General features: G+C 38.7%; 2 protein-coding genes across 5 annotated transcripts in view; both read left to right on the forward strand.

The window, feature by feature from the left end:
- dock11 (dedicator of cytokinesis 11) overlaps positions 1–9,721 on the forward strand; it is an 88,179-nt gene extending 78,458 nt beyond the window's left edge. For 2 of the 3 annotated variants that reach the window (XM_085349730.1, XM_085349732.1), the window contains 3 exons: positions 1,148–1,248; positions 1,345–1,483; positions 8,208–9,721. In XM_085349730.1, the coding sequence (XP_085205856.1) occupies positions 1,148–1,248; positions 1,345–1,483; positions 8,208–8,297 (330 nt within the window). In that variant the 3' untranslated portion in view covers positions 8,298–9,721. Of the gene's footprint in view, positions 1–1,147; positions 1,249–1,344; positions 1,484–4,196; positions 4,217–8,207 lie in introns of all 3 variants that reach the window. The other variant, XM_085349731.1, reaches the window with a different exon arrangement.
- A 133-nt stretch (positions 9,722–9,854) lies between these two features.
- On the forward strand, positions 9,855–20,394 carry LOC146636900 (interleukin-13 receptor subunit alpha-1-like). Of its 2 annotated transcripts, XM_085349734.1 has the most exons (11): positions 9,855–9,951; positions 11,285–11,412; positions 13,214–13,368; positions 13,888–14,053; positions 14,167–14,266; positions 14,650–14,801; positions 14,916–15,049; positions 15,250–15,382; positions 16,238–16,337; positions 19,440–19,524; positions 19,607–20,394. In XM_085349734.1, exons 2-11 carry the CDS (start codon positions 11,346–11,348, stop codon positions 19,697–19,699), a joined length of 1,185 nt encoding a protein of 394 aa, XP_085205860.1. In that variant the 5' UTR covers positions 9,855–9,951; positions 11,285–11,345; the 3' UTR covers positions 19,700–20,394. The 2 variants fall into 2 exon arrangements, with proteins under 2 accessions (XP_085205860.1, XP_085205859.1); XM_085349733.1 differs by lacking the exon at positions 9,855–9,951 and having other exon boundaries at positions 11,121–11,412.

Below are 20,394 nucleotides of genomic sequence, written 5' to 3' on the forward strand. Positions count from 1 at the left end.
TCTGTTCCTCGCTGTGATTGGTGGACAGTTATCTTTGGCCACATGGCCACAGGCTCGATGTCGGACAGTTAACGTTAGCGACCTCCACGCTGCTTCTCTTTTCTTCGTGCATCCTTAGTCTGCCATATACTTCCAGGCGGTTGAATGAGCTGAGGTGCTTTGTAGTGCAGACACAGTCCTGTAGCACTCTTTGCTTATGATTTGTTCTTGTGGAACATCAAAGAACTTCTAAGCATTTGAAGTTTGTTGCATTCCTCCTCCAGATGGTTCAGGATAACGTTAACGCTACACAGTGGAAGGAACACAGTGTTCATGCGAGTATGTTTCAGGTGGCGATTGAGGGAGCACTCGATTTGCTTTCGCTTCGCCTTCTGTCGGTGGTGCACACATTATCAATATCGCTCGATCGTGTTCGTTTAATTCCGGGAAGCCAAAATCACGATTGAGATTAAAATTCGATTAATTGCGCAGCCCTGCTGCTTTTCTTAATGATTTTTCTTAATGATACTTTTTCTTAATGTATGCTTGACATAAACTGGAGATATACTGATGAAGTAAATTTCATTTACCTGATTCCATTGCTAATGTTACATGTAATCAGATTAAGTCAACATTTTGGGTGTAAATAGTTTTTTTTTGAGTGCAACCTTCCTGGTATCTTGTAAGAATCTGCTTCACCAAATTTGACGAGTAACTTTGCGTTAGCACTTTACGAGAAAGTGCGTTCAGATGATAATCAGTGAAATGTGTTTGTTGTTGTGTGTTTATTTTATGACTCACTTGGGCAGAGTGCCAAGTGTTAACTGTGTGTATTTTTTATTATTAAATAAGTCCCCGTAAAAAACGAGTACAGAGCTGTTTTATTGCTGTTTGTAGTTAGAAAATACAGACGTTCCTTACACATCACTTGCAGACAGTCATAAAATCACTTGTATTCCCTGCAATCCACCCACCACGTTTGACGCTTGGATGAAAGATTGATGAACAGACTGACAGAAAATTCATGAGTTGTTAGTAAGAAGCTATAGTGGTGAAACCGTGCTGGGGGGCTGCTGAGAAAGTGAGTGGCATGTACCAGTTGTTATCTGCGTGCACTGATCAGTGAAGAAGAAGAATGCCTTACATTTTGAGGCATGTTTTTCTGCAGGTGAACGCAGGCCCCATGGCGTATGCCAGAGCATTCCTGGATGACAGTAAATCCAACCAATCCGGCAACAAGAAAGTAAAAGAGCTCAAGGATGTTTTCAGGTATATGTCTGCTTTATGAGTAGAAAAAATCGTAAGGGGCTTATTGGCTTACCCTCACTTTAACTTGTTGACATAATGTCTTTCTTCTGATTCCAGACGTTTTGTCGAGGCTTGCAGCATGGCGCTGGACATAAACGAGCGTCTGATCAAAGAGGACCAGTTTGAGTATCACGAGGGCCTGAAAACCAATTTCAAAGAAATGGTAAAAGAGCTGTCGGACATCATCCACGAGCAGGTAATTTTATTTCCCCGAGCGCAACTCATACGTCATTTGTCTGTGTTAGGAGTGGGAAAATCCCACAGTGCATTAATTTAACCTTTATATTTTGTTCCGCTTTGAAGAGGTGTGTGGCAGAGAGGTTCCTGCAAGGCAAATCAAAATGTAGTTCACTAAAAATTTATTTTTCCGCTTGCGGTGCACACAGGTGCAATCAAAATGACCACACTCATAATAAGGTTTGAAGACAAAAGTACCAAATTTAAATTTGGCTGCAACCTTTTAAGGTCATTAAATGGTTCAGAAATGCACCGCTTCCAGCTCTATTGCCACATTTGGATCCTGCCCTGATAGTCCTGTTCTGACTGCCTACAGAAGCACTTTGTTGACACGCTCTGGTCTACCGTTTTTAAACCGACTTAAAACCACTATCTTGAAACTTGAATATCACTTTTGGGAAGCAGAACAAATTCCCATTTGGTAAGTGAGATTGTTGTATCATATCCAGATACAACAATGTGTGCACAATGGCATTTATGAAAATGTCAGGCCTTTGTACTAAATGTTTTCCCTGCGATGCATCAGGGCGCCGCACCACCATTTGATGTTCATTTTCAAAATCATGGTAAACAGTCCCATGATGACATAGGCAGCAAAGGCACTCATGAGCCTTTTGAACCTTCCCATTAAATAATGGAGGTCGGAAAGACGTACAGATCATGTCTGTATCAGGTCAGTCGGTCCATGACCAATTCTGGACATCTACACGACGTCCAAGGTCAGAAAATTGGACATCCTGCCGTGACCCAACTTGGACGTCAATATGACGTTCAACATTTGAACGTTGGACTCGGAAATTTTTTGGGACATCATGTGGACGTCTATGACAGGGTTAGGGAATTTACATGATTGTTAAATGTAAAATCTTTTTATTTACATTTACAACATGGATTATTTATAAACAAACACAATTTATTATGCGTTAGCCTACTGATTTATTCAGTACATGTGGGTTGGTTTTTTTGTTATTGTGGTTTTTAATTTTCCTGCTTTAACTGGTTTATTTATTTTAATTCATCAACTTACTTGTTTGTAACCAGTTTAAAACTGGGATTCATTATTTTTTTTAATATTAAAAACTTTGAAATATATGTTAAAATATAAAATAATAATGGTTAAAGTATTTAGAACAATGTTGGAATTCATTTCAATAGGAGTACAATGTGTTTAACAAGTTCAAAAGTGCATTTGCATTATATATAGTTTGTTTTTATTTTAGTGAGGTTGGTATCCTGTCTTATTGTAAAGAGTCTTGTCAGAGGAAGTGAGTGTGTGATCGGAAGTAGCACTGGGAGGAGTTGTGATGGAAAGTCCGAGAAGTTCGTGCGAGTGTGTTTGTATGAACTGGACTATCTGCTCCACAGTCTTTGTCGATGTGCACGTTTTGCAAACTGTCTGTGAGAAGCTCAGGACATTTCTGCTCCCCGGAGCAGCTGCTCACTGTTGTTTAGTTTAACAGCCCATCTGGAAACATGGGAATACAGAGTCTATACATGTGGAAGCATTACGAAAACGATATCGAAAATGAGTCTAAGTTTGACATTTAAAAGGCGTTCACAACGACCATGTTTGGACTATAAATACCCCGAACACGGAGGTTGTATGGACATCAACACTAGAAGTATAATAGACGCCTGCCGTTATAAAACAACCCCTTCAGTAGAGCAAAATTGTATGTCCAAAAGTGACTTTGTGCAGTGGGTTGTTTCTGGGTCGTTGCTGGACAGCTGTCAGGTGCAGGATGAAACCACGCAGCTGTAAAAGGTCAGAACAGGACTTCCAGGGACCGATCCCAATTCACTTCAGAAAGAGTCTGTCTTAGAGTCTAAACCTTTATATGCTGGACACACACTGAAAGATTCATGTGTAAAAGTCACTTCCTGTTGCAATGCCTGTGTGCTGGATTTTGCACCGGTGTGGAGAGTGGATATCTGAAAAGCTGGGCAAATGTCCACACCGGCAAACGAGCTGCCTGTTTTTAGGCTGATATTCAGAGTTACCCTAGTCAGGGTCAACAATGAAAAACTGTGCTTCATGCTCGATATAAACGGGAATGCTGGTGCGCTTATCATTCAACGTGAGCCAAGTTAAGTTTCATGAACACAGGCCTGATTTTGTGAAAGCGTATGTTGAGATTATTTGACCCTTTCGGTTACATAACTCACAGAGCGGTTTTCAGAAGCAGACTTTTGATTCCTCATTTTCACCACTGGGCACAACCAAACTGGAAGTGAGATGTGATGAGTGACAGTGGGAAGAAACAGTTCCTAGAAAAAATTATTCCCAGCGTTACAGAACACTGCTTGTGTCCTTTGCCTTCTAGTTGCACGGTCTTCAAAATCCTTGACAGTAGAATTTAGGCTAAACCAAAAAATGTTCGGCTTAAAAAAACCAAATGAGTCGGCTCTTGTGAAACACGTCTGTGTTGCAACTGTAACAGCGATAAATGAGTTTTTATGCATGAAAAAACTGGTCGGTGTTGCTCATCGCATTTGTGCATTAGTTTGACGTCTCTTCCCGTAAATGATAAGTCATGATGTATTGCTGCACAGCTGCCACACATCCCGTTGGTATTGTTAGGCCACATTTTCATTTGTTTTTGTGCCTGCCGATTTTTGATGCAACCAAACTAACTGGTCTGACTTTTTCTCTCCATTATGCTGGCCTTAAGCTTTAAGGAAAAAACCCAAGGTAATGTGCGACTGTGTGTGATTTTGTTTTTTTTTTAAGTATGTGTTTGATTAACATTAATGATGACTGTGCACTTTTGCGGTTAATTTCTTCCAGACACCTTATGGTTAAATCTAAAAGTAATCTAAATACATTTATCTGGATCCCCAAAAACATTCCAGCAGCAATCGATACCTGGGTGGTTAATAGTCAGGTCCTAATTAGAAATAAAACGGGATTAAAAGGAATGGATCCGACAAATGCTTGTTTAATGTCAAATAAAATGCATTCAGCTGGAAAGATCTTTATAATGCATTCAGAGGTTAAAAGTGGTTTGGCAGACGAGACACATTTTGCACACAGTTACTTCCTCCTTTGACAAACTTGTCAGATCACACTGGGACACACTGTCATCAGTAGCACTACTGATGGCGCTGAAAACCATGCAAATGAGAGACATCTTTAATCAAATCCTGTTTACAGTCACACTGGTGTCCTGGTTAAGGTTTGACTATTTGCGTGTCCGCATATGTAAAAACAGAATCCCAATTTAAAAAAAGGGATCTTCTGCCATCTGAATTATTCCCAAGCAAACTAGACTACAGGCAAACATACCATCCACTTGGCTGCCATCTGTCACCTTGTGTCTTATGTCACATGGGTGTGTTTTTAGTAGGAAGGCTTCTCTCCTTGTTAGAATAAAACAAATATAGTTTTGCACTGAATGGTCAAAGTTTTGATCCTGTTGATTTGAGGCGAGGTGCTGTTGTTGCGGGGTCATCGACAGCTGGGGAACACCCGGAGGATGCTGTGCAGCCTCACTGACTGCTGAATCATCTGTGGAATAAAGAAATATTTGCTTTTGTTTGCTTTACTGTTGCACCTTTTTTGTAAATATTCCTCGACATAGCTTGTTGACCCATATGGAAAAGATAGATAGCTATATCTTATAAAGTTTGTATCTGTCTTGTGCGAAACTTGTATGAAAAGCATACAAGAGTGAAAACAGATGTAAGATCCCTTGAAAAATTATATAAATGAAACTTGTATGTTTTGGATACTTACTAAAACAATATATGAAAGTGGCCACTTTCATGAGTAAATCATATAAGCCTTATATGATTCACTATATGAAGTAGGCCACATCTTATGCAAGTATTTCATAAGTTTTTTCTATTTCTTTTCCATATGGGGAGGCTCAAATAGATCATAGTAATGCCAAGCTGTCGACGACCTTCCTCTGATTTATGAAAGCTCTGACACTGCCTGGATGAATATCTGCTAGCTAAAGTAATTTTTATGTTGTTGCATTTTATCTTTAATAAAATAAATAAAGTGACATGCATTTTAAGTCGATAAGACATTATTCTTCATAACCTTTTTCACTAAGAGTGCAGATTTTAGTGACATCACCCTTTCCAGTGTTTAGTTTTCATTGGAATGACGGATGATGTTTTTGACTTATTACAGGGCCTCTTAGTTAATATTATTCTATTATTTTTATATGAATATTTTTTAGATTATAAATATATATGTCACCGTATGTCAAATTTTTCAAAGGGAACCTATTGTGCTCATTTACATTCTTGGATTCTATTAAAGCAGCTTTACCTGAAATCACAATTCAAGTTTGGGCAAGCACTTGGCGACAGTGGGAAGGAAAAACCTCCTTTTAACAGGAACAAACCTCCAGCAGAACCAGGCTCAGGGAGGGGCAGCCATCTGCTGTTTTTGGACAGGATTAAGACACAAGACAAAAGAACCCTTAAGCCATAATGATCCACTTGAGAAAAACACCATTGGGCATCTTTCTTGGCCTTCACATAATAATTCTGATTGTAAAAGTAGCAAACGGGACAGGCCAAAAAAAATCCTTATTTTTCTCATGCGCCTTGGTGAAGCACTCTCACTTTAAACCTACTTTCTTCTTATTGCAAGACTCTCAAACATAAAGTTTCAACAGCAGGTGGGTGGGGCTTCTGTGAGCACAACCGCAGGTCGTTTCATGCTATTTGTTTATAATTAATTATATATATATTTTACATGCTTCATTTTAAAAGAAAACAATGTCTTTGCTGCGGTTTTAAGTCAAGCTTGATTTACAGTACCACAGCAGCATAGACCCTAAGCTCTTGAACACTCTGAATGGTTCCATCCACCCTGTTATTTTCCTTGTGTCATTAAAGACTGCTGGTGTAAAACCCCAGCTGAAAAAAGAGATTATTATTATGCTAAAAATATTCAGAAAGTATTTTTAAATCAAATTAGTAATTTCTTGATGATTATTAATTGTTGTCCTGATGTCTTTCAATCAGGCTTTCATCAGTTTCACAGAAACTGCTTTTATATGGATTCAGGCAGACTAACTACCCTGGTACTGTTAGAGCTTAGTGCAGCATTTGACACTGTGCATCATAACATACTATTAGATTATAACATTCAGTTGGTCCCACAGGAACAATCCTTAAATGATTTAGTTCATACCTTGAAGGTATAATTATTATTTATTTATATAGATTATTTTGTCTTTATTAATACTTCTCAGTTGCATAAAATACTGCGTGGAGTCCCACAAGGGTCCGTTCTTGAGCCACTTTTGTTTAATCTGTATATGCTTCCTTTGTGTGACATCATTCAGGAATACAAGTCAGCCTATCATTGCTATGCAGATGATACTCAGATTTATTTGGCTATCTATGTTTGTGCCTTGAAAAAGTGAAAACAAAACAGAGATTATCCTATTTGGACACAAGGATACACGATTGCAACGTGTGGGAAAAAATCATGGAAGAGAACCTTAGATTCACTGAGCGTATTGGGGCTGTAACTAAATCAGCTTTTTGGCATCTCACAAAAGTAGCTAAACTGAGAGATTATGTCCTCAGCAAGATCTACAGAAGCTCATTCATGCCTTTATTTCTTATAGAGTTGACTTTATTGGCCTGGCTAAAAAGACTACAAGACATTTACAGTTAGCCTAGAATTGTGCTGCTAGAATTTTAACAAAATCCAGGAAGAGAGTGGATATCACTCCAATTCTCAGCTCCCTGCATTGCTTCCATTAAAATACAAAATTCAATTTAAAGTTTTTTATTTTAAATAAAAAATAAAAATAATTTTTTACTGGTTGTTAAATGTATGCCTAAGATGTCTAAGATACAGATGTGGTAGGCTTCTCCAAGATCTGGTCACCTAGTGGTCACAGAGCTTAAACTAAATGGGGTGATTTAGCCAGTGTGATGCCCAAAGCTGGAACCAGCTGCCCACTGAGGTCAGGACTTCTCCAACTGTATCCATTGAAATTAAAAGAAGCTAAACCAGCTTTATTCACTATTGCTTTCAACTAACCGAGTAGCTGTTCCATCATTGTTACCATTGTCGTTTTTATTTATATTATTTCTGTCTTCTTTTTTTAAAAATCCTGTTATTTTTGTTTTTCATTTTTCTTGTAAAGCACCTTGAATGACTGTAGTGTTTGGTTCCATATAAATGAAATGCCTTGCCTTGCCTTGCATGACCTTCTCAGAAAACTATCTGCACTTTGTGGCAACACAGTACACAAAAACTGTGTTTTTGCTGCTTGGAATTAATATGCTTCATAAACACAGTTTATTGATCAACCATAGAATAATGCATCCGTTAAACACAATGTTTTATCCTGTAAATGTATCTAGCTTGCTCACAGTGCCATTAAGCCATTATTCTGCCAGTGCAGACTTATGCCATTTTCACATCTCCCACAGTCTGCGCTTTGACTCAGTACATTCTGAAATATTCTGCATTTGACAAAAAGTACCCCACTGTTGAAGATTATGGCCAAAATTCTGATCTTAGTCTCTGGTGAGGGCAGGGCGATGCAGGTGCACCATCACCCACTGTGGTGTAGGCCACTGTGCAGTACTATAAAGTCCAGCTTTAGTGTGCACTCAGCTTGCATGTGAAGAACACCAACTCACAGTACTCAAAGTGTGTGTCTGACACTGATTGTGCTTTTGTTTTGCTTTGACCCCAGATATACCCGGAGGATATGATGCGATCGCTACTACAGAACTCCCTCCATGTGTTCCGTGCCATCAGCGGGACGTCCACTGACCTCGGTTGACCTCCTGCACACCACCCTCCGTCTCTTGCGGCCACCCACACTTCTGTATATCCTTGCACTTCTCCCTTGAGGACCTGGATTGGTTTATAACAGGGAATTTGTCAGTGCAAATCTGCCCAGCTATGCATGCCAAAACATTCCCCCTGGTGAAGATGCCATTTGGCTATCAACGGCATCTTTGCTGGATGTGCAGTGGACGGTGGGGGTAACAGCTTGCGGCACAGCACTCAGATTTAGTCCTCAAACCACAGCAGCAGTAATTCTGAGAATGTATTACAGCATCACCATTTACGTGTCTGCATGTCAGGTTTAGGTGTTACGCTCAGCTGCATTGCACTTTTTCCCCCCCCCACCTTTACAGCAAACTGCCAGACTGACTGCTGGTTAAACAGTTTTTCTATTTTCTATTTGCAATGCCGCCCTTTAGATCTATGCAGGACACTGCGCTCCGTCCCAACTTTTACAACTTGAGTCACCTTTTTAAAGACAGTAGCACCTTTAGATTGCGTCTCAGTGTTTGTGGCGAGAGGTTTCGTGCTACCATACCGGCTCAACTAGTTCAACTCTTTTATAAAAGGCACTAACCGAAAGCATTTCGAGACTCTGTCTGGCAAAGGGTCGATGTTTATGTGCTAGCAGCGCATTCCTGACGACTGAGGAGAAGGTGATAAACAGATAAGTCACAACTAAAGAGCAACAGCTTATAGAGCATCAGGGCAAAGTTACTACCTTGTTTATTCAATGGCAGGCCTCTTGTGATTGCTCCAAAGTCACAGTGAAGACAAGACAGAGCTCAGGGTTGGAATAAATCTGACAGGAGTGGCTTGTGTAGTTTAAAAGTTGTCAAGTGCATTGTTAAGACAAAACAAAATCCCTTTGGAGTAACAGTGTTCTGGACTGTGCGCGCGTGAATGCATAATATAGATTGCTAATTCTATTACAGCTTGAAAACAATCATTGAAATATTATTATTTTTGGACATTTGAAATGAGAAATTGACAAAGCGATGACAGCGTTGTGATGAGATTTACTTCAGTGCATTGAGTTATTAAAGACCTGATTTTGGATCCAGTGCCTTTGTGCTCTGTCTTCTGAAAAGACTCCTTTATCTTGAGTAATAAGAAGCCTCACATGCTGGTTATTCACAGTATTTCACAAGTGCTACACTGAAATTAGCAGACAGATAAATAATATTTAAGCAGATGTACATAATTTGTCAACATGCTGTAAAATAAACTCTGTATCCATGTATGTTTATATGTATTGTATGTATGGTGTATTATTTAGCCACTTTTTTGGACTCTTGTTGGTCCAGAATCCGTCCTAGCAGAGATTTCTGTTTGTCATTTTTATTGCATTGTTTACTGAGGTGAAGCTGCTTGTCAAACTTCCTTTGTAAAATCCCTTTTTCAATAAAACCTGTGGGGGGGAAATACTCATTGCGTTTGCCTAAAATGATGTTTGAACTTAAAGACAGTAGTTGAAAAGATCTCTGTGGGGCTTTTTTAGTATCGCTCATACATTCTTTCTCCGCAGATGTGGCTGAGGACACCGCACTGGCCTTTTAAAGCCAACATAAACAGTCTCCCAAAACATTTTCATTTCCATCACAGCTGGGAAAGCACAGGAGGAGCGTATACAGGCTGTGTCCAGTGTAAGTACAAGCAAAACCCAGTTATCTGGATATTATTTAAAAGGCTTTTAAAAAAAGAATTGTCAGTAACTGAATCAAACGATGAAATGAGAAATTTGATTGTTGCTCATTTAATGTCAGCAACATTTTTTTTAAGAGAAAACATATTTCACCAAGACAGTACCAAAGCACATTCCTCATATATATACCAGCCTCGCTTCATAAGTTAAAAAACAAAAGTTGTTAGGTGTGACACTGCCTGTCAGCAAGCCTCATTGTTCAAAACACTTGAGCCATCATGAAATGAGGCCTGGAACAAATCCTACATGAGACGATCATGATAAAACTTTCCAAATGCATGAAGACGTAGATGATAAAATTATTCACAAATCACTGCAAGTACAGCGTGCAAACAAAAAAATTTATGGCTTTTGTCTGCACACTCGATTCTGCTTGTCCTAGTGAGAAACAGGGTTTATGACTGGATTATACTATCACGTCTCACACCACACATGAAGTGTCGCAGCAGCAGCTCGCTCACAGGTTTTGGTTTTTCAGGCTTCATGCGCTCTTTGGAAACCCTCGCTGGGGTTTGCTTGTTCCTCTTTCAACCACCGGCTGCTTTCTGCATGTTGAAACAGGCGAAATCCACCACAAAGTTTTCAGCAGTTTTCTTTACAACCGCAATTACTGTAGCATTAATTTAGTCTAATATCATCCACGGAGGCTTTGAGCTTGACCCATAACCGAATAAATCTGAAGTCTAACACAACTATCTATGTTTTTCTTGGCCTTTCCTGCACCCGTGTTATCAGTTTGGCCCACTCTATATTGTTTGTTGCAGCATAAAGCCATTACCACATAATAAGCTTAATGATTCACAGACTCATTTAGGGCCTGACGACTTCCTGGAGGAATGGATGGACACTTGCGGTTTGATATATCGCACTTAAGATCACACGCATGCGTAATGTTGCCCCCATTAAGAGAGCGACGGGAGCAGCTTCCTTTATTCCCCAAAACGATTTGTTGTATGGACGCTGGATTCCCGTTTCCGACAGCGTTTGGCAACCGAGGCTGACGCATTTTCACTCCGTGACATGTCGTAGCTTCGTTGTCATTACAGTTTCCTCCCACTCGAAACAACTCCGCCCCGACCTTCCCGGTAAGGTTCAGTGGGCACGGAGACAGTTAAGGTGTAGCTGGAGTTTTGGCTTCGTTTTCTCGTTTCCCGGTTTCCATTCACTTTTTAGAAAAAAAACAACCTTTTTTCTTTTAACCTAGACGGTCTGTCGCCGGTATTTTTTCCTTTTACATAGATATATATACATTTATTTTCTACTTTGATTCCTAGAGGGAATCAAACGAGCTCCTGAAACGCTTCCAGGAATAAAGTCCGGACGCTTGGAGGCAACATGACTGTCGCTCAGCAGTTTTTCATCTTTCTCTGCGCGACCACCATGACTTTCAACTGTAAAGCAGGTAAAACACTCATTAGTTGTTATCCCAGTTTTAATAATAGTCTACATCTAAAAATTGTTCGGTTAAAGGGAACCTGTCGGTGAGCGTACCCAGCCCGTCAAACCAGACTTTAATTAGCATGTTTTAGACGCACGCGCGTTATTCGTTAACCGAGCGTCTCGAGCTCTCTAACAACTTGCTATTTATTTGCCAATTAAATTAAAGCACTTTTGTGGTTGTAGTTTGTGTGTTTTTGCCCTTGTAAAAAATAATAAATTAACGCATAAGTCAGATAATATTTAAATTTTAAATGTAAGTGCGTATTTTTATTTTTATTTATTTATAGTTATTTCTGTCTCCGCTTTCCTCTCACCTTATCCGGGAATCCCACCCTGAGGTTTCTTCCTCTTCAAGGAGCATTTCCTTTCCGCTGCACTAATAACACTTGGTGAAGTGTTACTTTAAGGGTCTTGACCCTATTACACTAAGTGGTATTATTACTATTATTATTATTGTTGTTATTATTGGCATGTAATGAATTATTGCTATGAATAAACGAATTGGAAAGCACATTAAACTTGACCTCGGTGGTTTTGCGTTGTTAATTCTAATCCCCAGTAACAAAATGTGTTAATGTGTTAGGGTAGTTATCTCCAAGGATCTGGCTAATTCAGAGAGCTCTTTGGAACACATTCGCTGATGTCTTTCTGTTTGAGTATAAATTCAGAGTATATTTCTTATTCTTATGACTTCACTCAGTCTCCCTCGATTTTACCAAGTGCACCTTAACGGTTAGTTTGCGCTTAAAGAGGCTGTCTTTCACTTTACAGGTGCGCAGCGCAACCAGTTGCGGGGTAACCTGCGCAAGTGAAAGTGTAACAATGACAGAGCTGAGGCAAAATTTAAAAGGATGTCTCATAGCATTTAAATTAAATCATCTCCCCCATTATTTTTGATTCCAGGACATCTGTCTAAGATATGATATCCCCCATTATGTTGTGTCACTTTGCATAAAAAGCCTGTGCACATATACTGTAATCCGAAGAAAACGTCAGCGTCACATTTTCAACGCCGAGCAGCTGCACTTTATTGTGTGATTGTAAGATAAATCTAAAGACGCATTCATTTTTATGACAAATGAATTTAAAATGACACATTCATATTTATAATCATGTGTTTAAAAACTACTAGGAATCACTGCTGTCCTTTTCCATGCCCAGTGTGGATATCAGCGCATTTTACTACACCCTAACACTCCATGTGTGGGTGGTGCCGAGGACATTTTGCATATGATTCAAGAGCATTTCCAACCAATCTAATAGTAAAAACAGAGGTGGAGGGGGAATGTGAGGAATGTCCTCCAGTTCATGTACAGTCAGGTGATTTTCATGCTGGATATTTCCCTGATTTGGCGCAATTAAATGATTTCATTTTTCCTAGGTATTCCTAGGTGCAATGACATTTTCTGTGAGTTTGCTGGTAATAAATCTGATCATCTGTTTTTGGAGATGACTTTGCCAAATTACTGCCAATCAACTACCATTATTGCATAACAGAAGCACAAAAAATGATATATATAATGATGTATAATGATGACAACAGTTACAGCTTTACAATCTTCAGCTTCAGTCCGAGGTATTACAAAACACATCAGTGTCACAATGAGTGTCACAAGGAACTAATTGCAGACTGCAGCGAGTGTTGTGAAAGAGTTCGTGGGAAATGTCATTTCTGGCTTCGGTGGTAGCCCACCACGATCGTTTCTGAGCAGCATTGATCATTTATGCAAAGCTGGGAGTAACGGCTCTTCTTATACCTGCAGATTATCAACTTCCCGAACCAACAGATGTGACATATAGGTGGGATGACCAATTTCAAGTGACCGTGTCCTGGTCCTGGAAGAAGCCAGACAATCTCCCGAAAAACTGTACAGTCAAATATGCAGTATCCAGATATGAACTACCGCAGTCAGTTGAGGTAATATTGAACTGAAAGCCAGCAGTGAGACAGGCTGACATTAGATTTGTGAAACAAAGTTTTAACCTGTATTTGGTATTAGTTCTTATTAATAACTGTTTTTTCCATGTGTAATGACAGTTTTCAAATCTATAAAGAATATCCACTTGACCTATCTGGCATTTTTTTCATGTACCATAGACCTACTATCATCAAACGTATGGCAAATTAGTCCAAACATGTTTAATGATAATATGAAAACAAACAAAATATTAATCAAATTCTAGTTTTTCACAATGGTGAATTTATTGACCTGATAAGTTAAAATAAATAAATAAATAAAACATCATTTATATTGAACAATACAGCGCTGTAAATAACCCTAAAGTTAAGTTAAAAAAAACACAAAAAGCGTCATTTATCTAAAAAAATGTTTTCTATTTATGAAAATAAAGTGCCCTTAAAGTGGATATCAGACAGAGTGCTGGAGAACTAAGAATTATTTAAATTTCACTAAATATATATTTTTTTTTTTTCCAGCCATTGCCCCGAAGCCTAGTTAATCATTTCACAGTGAAGTACTTCACAGAAGATGAGCACTCTGATCACTGGAATATCAGCATTCAAGCTGTTCTAGATCCTGTGTGTAGTCACTGGAAGGAAAGCAGACCTGTGATCAAAACCATTAAATCTTCAAAGCGCCGCAGTAAGTACCAGAAAGCTGAAATGCTGATATATAATAACTTAAGTCCTTCTAGAATAATTTTTTTTAAAATATATATCTATGTGTGTGACTTAATTCTTTTGTTGTACTTACAGCTGAATTGGTGACGGACTTCAGATGTTCACTTGAGTCTCACAGAACAAAGTGTTTCTGGAAACCAGTCAATGAGTCAGTCAAGCTGAACATCAGCTACAGGTGAGCATAAAAGCTGCAAACAACAAAAGAAATGTAACGCAGTCTCTGTGTGGAGCGAAATTTTATCTAAAGAAAAAATATAGGATTAGTGCCGTGAATCAGCACATCATTAGTCAGGGGTTCTGTGAAAATGAACTACTGCAATACATTTCTGTAGCAGTACTCTGTGTATGGATGCTACAGAGTGACAAATATTGGACAGCAGTATTTTGTTAAAACCTGCTTGTGGCTTCGTCAGAATCTTGTGCCGATTTGAATTATTTAACATTTCATCTGAATATTAATCTGGGAACTTTGAAGGAATCACATGAGTCACTGGCTGAAGTGAAAAAGCTTTTTATGTTTTTCACTTCTCTTGTTAACTCCTCATTCTGTTATTACAGGACTTCAGAGGAACATGATAAAATCAGAGCATGTGATGGGTCCACCAGCCATGAAAAGTATGTTTGTTATCTAAACGTGAATAATCTTAACTTTGGCATCTATGTGCTCGTGGAGACTGAAACTGGACGCAACACCCTCAAACCTAAATTTGGTTGGTGTTATTTTTAATTTTTTTATTGTTAATGTCATTCCAAGCTGTGAAAATGAATATGAAATGTTAACGTTTTTTTTTTTTTTTTTAACAAGTGTTTTGTTATTTCCTCAGTGATACCTTTACCAAAGATGAACATCGCAGAAGATAAAGGCTATCTCGACCTGACATGGGAAGATCGAGGTCCGGCTGTTGGAAAATGTGGATTAAACTATAGTGTCTGCATCACCGAGTGCAATAAAGTCAGAGTAAGTTCTCACATTGTGACGTTCTGCTTAAGTGTTTTATGAGACGCTGGAATAATCTCATAGCTGAACATTTCTATCAAATATCAGAAAAAAAATTATTTTCACATTTGTCTGTCTTAAATCCAGATATTATGTCAATGCTACAGTTGTTCCATACTGACAAAGTGCAACATTGGTTTTGTGTGCTTCTTATTTTTCAGACTCTCCACACTAAAGAGCCACCTCTGAAAATCCTCTATAACAAAAACTGCCAATACAAATTCCAATACAGTGTGCAGACTGATCAATACTGCATCCCTTTGTCCAGTGACCTCAGTGAAGTCATAACTCACGGTAACTGTCTAACCAGTATTACTAATTATTAATATGAGTATATTTAAATAATTATATCTACATTATCATGAGATCCCATGATGTGCACACAGAGTTGTATGTTCGTGTTTTTATCATGTACTAATCACATCACTGACAGCATATTGATTCAATGATTCAAGTTTCACTTCATCTTTAAATTTTGTGTCAAACTACATGTTGGTGCAGATATTGTAATGTAGGCCAAATCAGCGTGAGGCTGCAATCGGAAATGCACCAATTAGTGTATAAAGTTCTGTGGGTGGGTGAAGTCGGGTCATTTTAATAATGACTCATCATCATCAGGAACTTCGTTTACAAGAAAATAACTCACAGTCACTTGGACACAAGGAATCAAAGCAACACTGTCGTATACTAAACAGTATATTTTAAGGATCACACATTAATCTTACACACTCCATAAAACAAATAAATAACTAAAATGCCTGTGTCTGATGTTGCAGTGTACCGTGCTACAAAAAAAAATAGTTTTGCAGGTGCTGGCTCACTAATTCGAGCTATGTTGTACAACAGGAACACGGCTAGAAGCAGAAAATCCCAGCATTCATGTGATGGGTGATTGAGCTATCTGTTAGTTAATGAAAGCTCTATACAGCCTTGCTTTTTAGCTGTTCTCCATCATGTCTAATGGCACATTTTAAAATGAATTTACAAAAAGTATTGTTTGTAAACTTTGGAGCACTGAATTTGGATCATCAATTAGAAATTAGACACTAGCAAACCACTGTGATACACAATATTATGTGCAACACAATGTGCAAAAATGTTGAAAATCTCCTAAAAGCTTTACCAGGAAGTCTCTCTTGTTCACTCCAGGGGAGAATAGGTCTCCAGATGAGATGCTGACTGTGATCGCCATCGTCGTCCCAATTATTCTTTCTGTCTCCGTCATTCTGTCCTGCTACTGCTTCCAGAGGTATGTGCCAGAATGATTTCAAAAGTGAATGTTTGTGTGCAAGTGCAGATTTTGCAAAATCCATGTTTTAAACAATGGTTTTGCACAGCATACAGTATTGTTGAGTTGATTTAGTCAGTGTCAAGAATGATTTGTGCAGTAGCCTCATTGCACTCAGAGAGACATTAAAAGACTAATGTCAAAAGAAGCTTCTCCTACTGCGTCTGTCAAGCAATAGTTAACCAAATAAACACTAGCATGGAAGCTACCTGAGGAGGTTTCTTCTTGTAAAAGTTTTTTTCCCCTCCTCACTGTCAGTAAATGTTTGCCCCGGGGAGAGGGCTGAGTTTCTCTTTGCTTTTCATGTAGTGAAAATATCTCCTGATGTGACTTTGGTGTAATTTGATTTTATAAGAAAAGAAGATAATAGAATTGATAGACCATGGCGAGTGGCTACTCTTGAGGACTCTTGAGGACTAGTGTTTAATCAGTAAACAGAATGACGATGCCTCTGAGTGGAAAGGTTGACAAAACTGCCCCACCTGTAGCCACAGGCAGGTAGGTGTGGCCTGCAGCAAACACGTAGCAAATAGCAGAAGGCTTAGTCATAGGCCCAAATGATTAAAAACCTCTCACCCTCTCCTGCCAGACTGTGCCTTTATACACACAGACACAGCAGAAGTGAAAGCACTATAACCTCCCATAGTGCTATGAACTCATATGACTTAGCAGCTTAGTTTATTTACTCTAAGAAAAGCTTTCACACATTTTTATATCATAACTTTATTGAGTCTGTGGCGTGATCTATGTGCAGGGTAAAATAATAAAGGTTCAGACTAGAGCCTGGCCTATGCAGGATCTTTAAAACTGATATTCATGTTTGGTATTTTAAAAATCAGATATTCTGTTTGTTGTCAAAACATAAATAGATTTCTTTTACATTTATGTAGTCACTTATTTACTCTTTTGTGCTCTACATGACTCTGGATAAGCTGGTTGTTGTGTTTGTGATGTGTTGCCAAGAGGGAAGATTCAGAGTGCCCTCTGGTGAAGAAACTCTGTAACATCATGGCATGGTTGTGGGGTGTTTTTCCCATGTGTCATTTACTGGCCGCTATTAATGCCAATGCTAATAGATAGGCAAGTAGCTAATATCAGCTGGTTATACTGAGACCTAAAGTGATTCTCCCAGCACAACAGACTGGTGTGTCAGGTAGAGCTGCATCGATAAAATAGGTAAAAATATGACCTACTCTGCCATTTTCCAGCTGTGGATTTGTATTCATGGACCTACTCGACTAGCTGTGCATGATCCATAGTTGGAAATAATATTTATCTAATACTGGAGCTTCATATCGTATCTGTGTGAACGTCTGAAGTTACAAAACATACTGCTGTGACAGCCTCTTTCTGCCCTCATCCTGGCTATAGAATTTGAATATTTTATTACTACTATAGTTTCTAACTATTTAGCACTAGCTTGTAATGAGGAGTGAAGGACTGTTTAAAACTGCTGCTTTAGCAAAAGTAGCAAAAGAATACTTCACATGAAACTGTATTACTGTAAAATTGCACATAAAGTATCAAAAATCAAAGGATTTACTTTGCAGAAATATGTTTCCCATCAGTGCTAAATGAATTAATATTATTGCTGCAGATGTTTAAGGTTGGACTTATTCTAAACACTTTCTTTCATATACATGTTCTGTTTAATCTACACTAATGCCTCATATCCTATCAAATCATAGGTTTTCATCATGATTTTAGCATGTATTTTAATATTCATCTATTCAAAAAGAATCAGAGCTGAAATGAAAGACCTGAGCATGGTCTAACTTGATTTAAGAAAATATGTGGGATTAAATAATTAATGAAAAATGAAGGTTGTGTATTAGTAAAATAGCTGGGTTAATTGTACGTTAGGTCAACCAGGGGGTTTCTCAGAGATACTGAAAGGCACTTTCAATATCTCTGAGAAACCCCCTGGTATAAAAAGTTAAAAGTAATAAAGTTAAGCAAGCTGACCAGGTGATGGTTCTACCGGCACGGTAGAACCATCACCTGGTCAGCTTGCTTAACTTTATTAAATTTAAACGTTTCTTACATCACGCATGTCGGCCAAAGTGGTCACTAAGAAAAAAACCTCTTCTCTTACAATGATAAATGAGAGCGCTAACTCTTATTTCTACAACTCTTATTTCTGGTAACTGATCTCAGAGCAGTGAAAGCAGAGCCAGCAACAGCTTAGCTAGCACGCTAATGTTTTGTCAGTCTTCCAACAAACACCAAAGATTTACCCACAATGCACATGTACAAAAAACTAACCAACTGCAAGCTGCTGAACACCTACCAGTCCAGATTTCAGTGGCTTCAGTGTTAATTGTGCTTCCAGAGACCATATCCACTGGTGGCCTCAAGATGGCAGTGGTGTAAAGGATGGGTCCAAACATGCACGTTTGAGGAGAGGTCTGCTTTTTACAGTTCACCTGACATGCTCTGGGTGTGTTGTTTGTCCTGACTGAATGCCAGTGAATCATGTAAAAGGTGCAACATGTTTTCAGATAAGATTTAAGATCTTTAATAATTAGTTAAAAACTTAAATAAAAATATAATATTTTTCTTGATAAGAATTAATGACAAAAATAAAGACTATATACTCCTATAGACACTGTCCTGTAAGAAATCCAGATTTATAATAAATGTTGATAAAACAGCAAACATGCAGACACACAGAAATAACACTAGACCTTCAAAGAGTCCCTGTTTTTTACACGAACTCCACCATCTTCCTTTTCTGCTGCTGTTTTCTTGGAGAAGGTGAATTGGTTCACTTCAAGACATAAAAACGACTCTGCTTTGAATCTCAGTTGGTGTTATCTTACCTGGCTAAAATACTGGAATAAAAACCAAAGAAACCTAGTTCTCACTTTTGGTTCTTGAAATCAATGAAAGAACTTGCAGGTATCTGTACTACTTCCCTGAAAAGTATTTGAATGATGGTTTAAATTTTCCATATGACGTTGTGTAACATGATTTCACACCACAAGGTACTTCCAAGGTATTTCCAGTGTCAGAGTCATGCCTAAACATGATGTGTTGGGGTTTTGTGTGTGTGTGTTGCAGGAACAGGGAAATCTTTTGTCCCAGGATACCTGATCCTTCAACAATATTCAAGGAAATGATGATGACTGGAAACAGAGATTCTAAGGTATATACTTGAAAAAAAAAGTCTAGTCAAATGCTCTTTCTGTCCTCATAAATACTCATTTTTACACTGCTGTGTTTTTCAGTCCATCCCTGGAGATCTGTACAAAGCGGAGCCAGAATCCACTGAACACATCATCCTTGTATCTGAAAACACAATTCCTCAGGAAATCTCCTAATCACACATGTTCAGAGGAATGCTCGCAGTGCAGATGGACTTGAAGGAACATATACATAGTAACTTAACAGCAGGTTGAAAACATTTAGTTTCACTTGCCTTTTTTCGGTTGAAAGTTTCATACCTGTTGCAGGTTTGACGTGTGCTGTGGGGCACCTCTGCTGCACTGGTGAACACCTGTGTCCGTGTTTGCATAAAAAGGAATTTCACCTGCTAATAAGTAACTCTGTGGGACAGTGCAGATCCACGCTGATTGAGCGTGCTGTGGACAGGATAAAGAAATGCAGTAAATCTTCGGAATTTGCTTCAGAAAAGCTGCCCGACCGTGGACCCAGAAATGTGAGTGGGATTGATATCCTCATGCTGAGGCAGAGGAAGATAAGGGGAGGCTTTGCATTCCCGTTGGAAAGAGAAGACCAGAGGAGGCTGATTAATCTGGAAGATGTTCTAGTGGTAACAAGAGCTGACTTTTCCCTGGATATCTGCTGTAACTCATAAAATGGAAAGAAAAACAAGTGTAATCTTGTCACAACATGAACCTTATTTGTACAAATGAAAATTTGACTGCCATCCGGAGTCACCTGTGCAGGAATTAACTAGGATGCAAGGTTTTGGTAGCAAAAAAAGCCCCAAACTGTGGAAAACACGTCGGGATGAGAGCACACTGCTGGGCTTTAGTGCTGGGTGACTGCGACA

The sequence above is a fragment of the Diplotaxodon limnothrissa genome, linkage group LG3 (assembly GCF_057381915.1).
Source record: "Diplotaxodon limnothrissa isolate DT_005_m linkage group LG3, D_limnothrissa_male_GT1.1, whole genome shotgun sequence".
Taxonomy (NCBI): domain Eukaryota; kingdom Metazoa; phylum Chordata; class Actinopteri; order Cichliformes; family Cichlidae; genus Diplotaxodon; species Diplotaxodon limnothrissa.

What these genes read in the sequence shown, in the direction of transcription:
- LOC146636900 (XM_085349734.1), top strand. Translation starts at nt 11,346, where the DNA reads ATGACTGTCGCTCAGCAGTTTTTCATCTTTCTCTGCGCGACCACCATG. An exon ending in AAGCTGAACATCAGCTACAG is followed by an intron (nt 14,267 to 14,649) that starts GTGAGCATAAAA and finishes CTGTTATTACAG; the next exon opens with GACTTCAGAGGAACATGATA. An exon ending in CACCCTCAAACCTAAATTTG is followed by an intron (nt 14,802 to 14,915) that starts GTTGGTGTTATT and finishes TTATTTCCTCAG; the next exon opens with TGATACCTTTACCAAAGATG.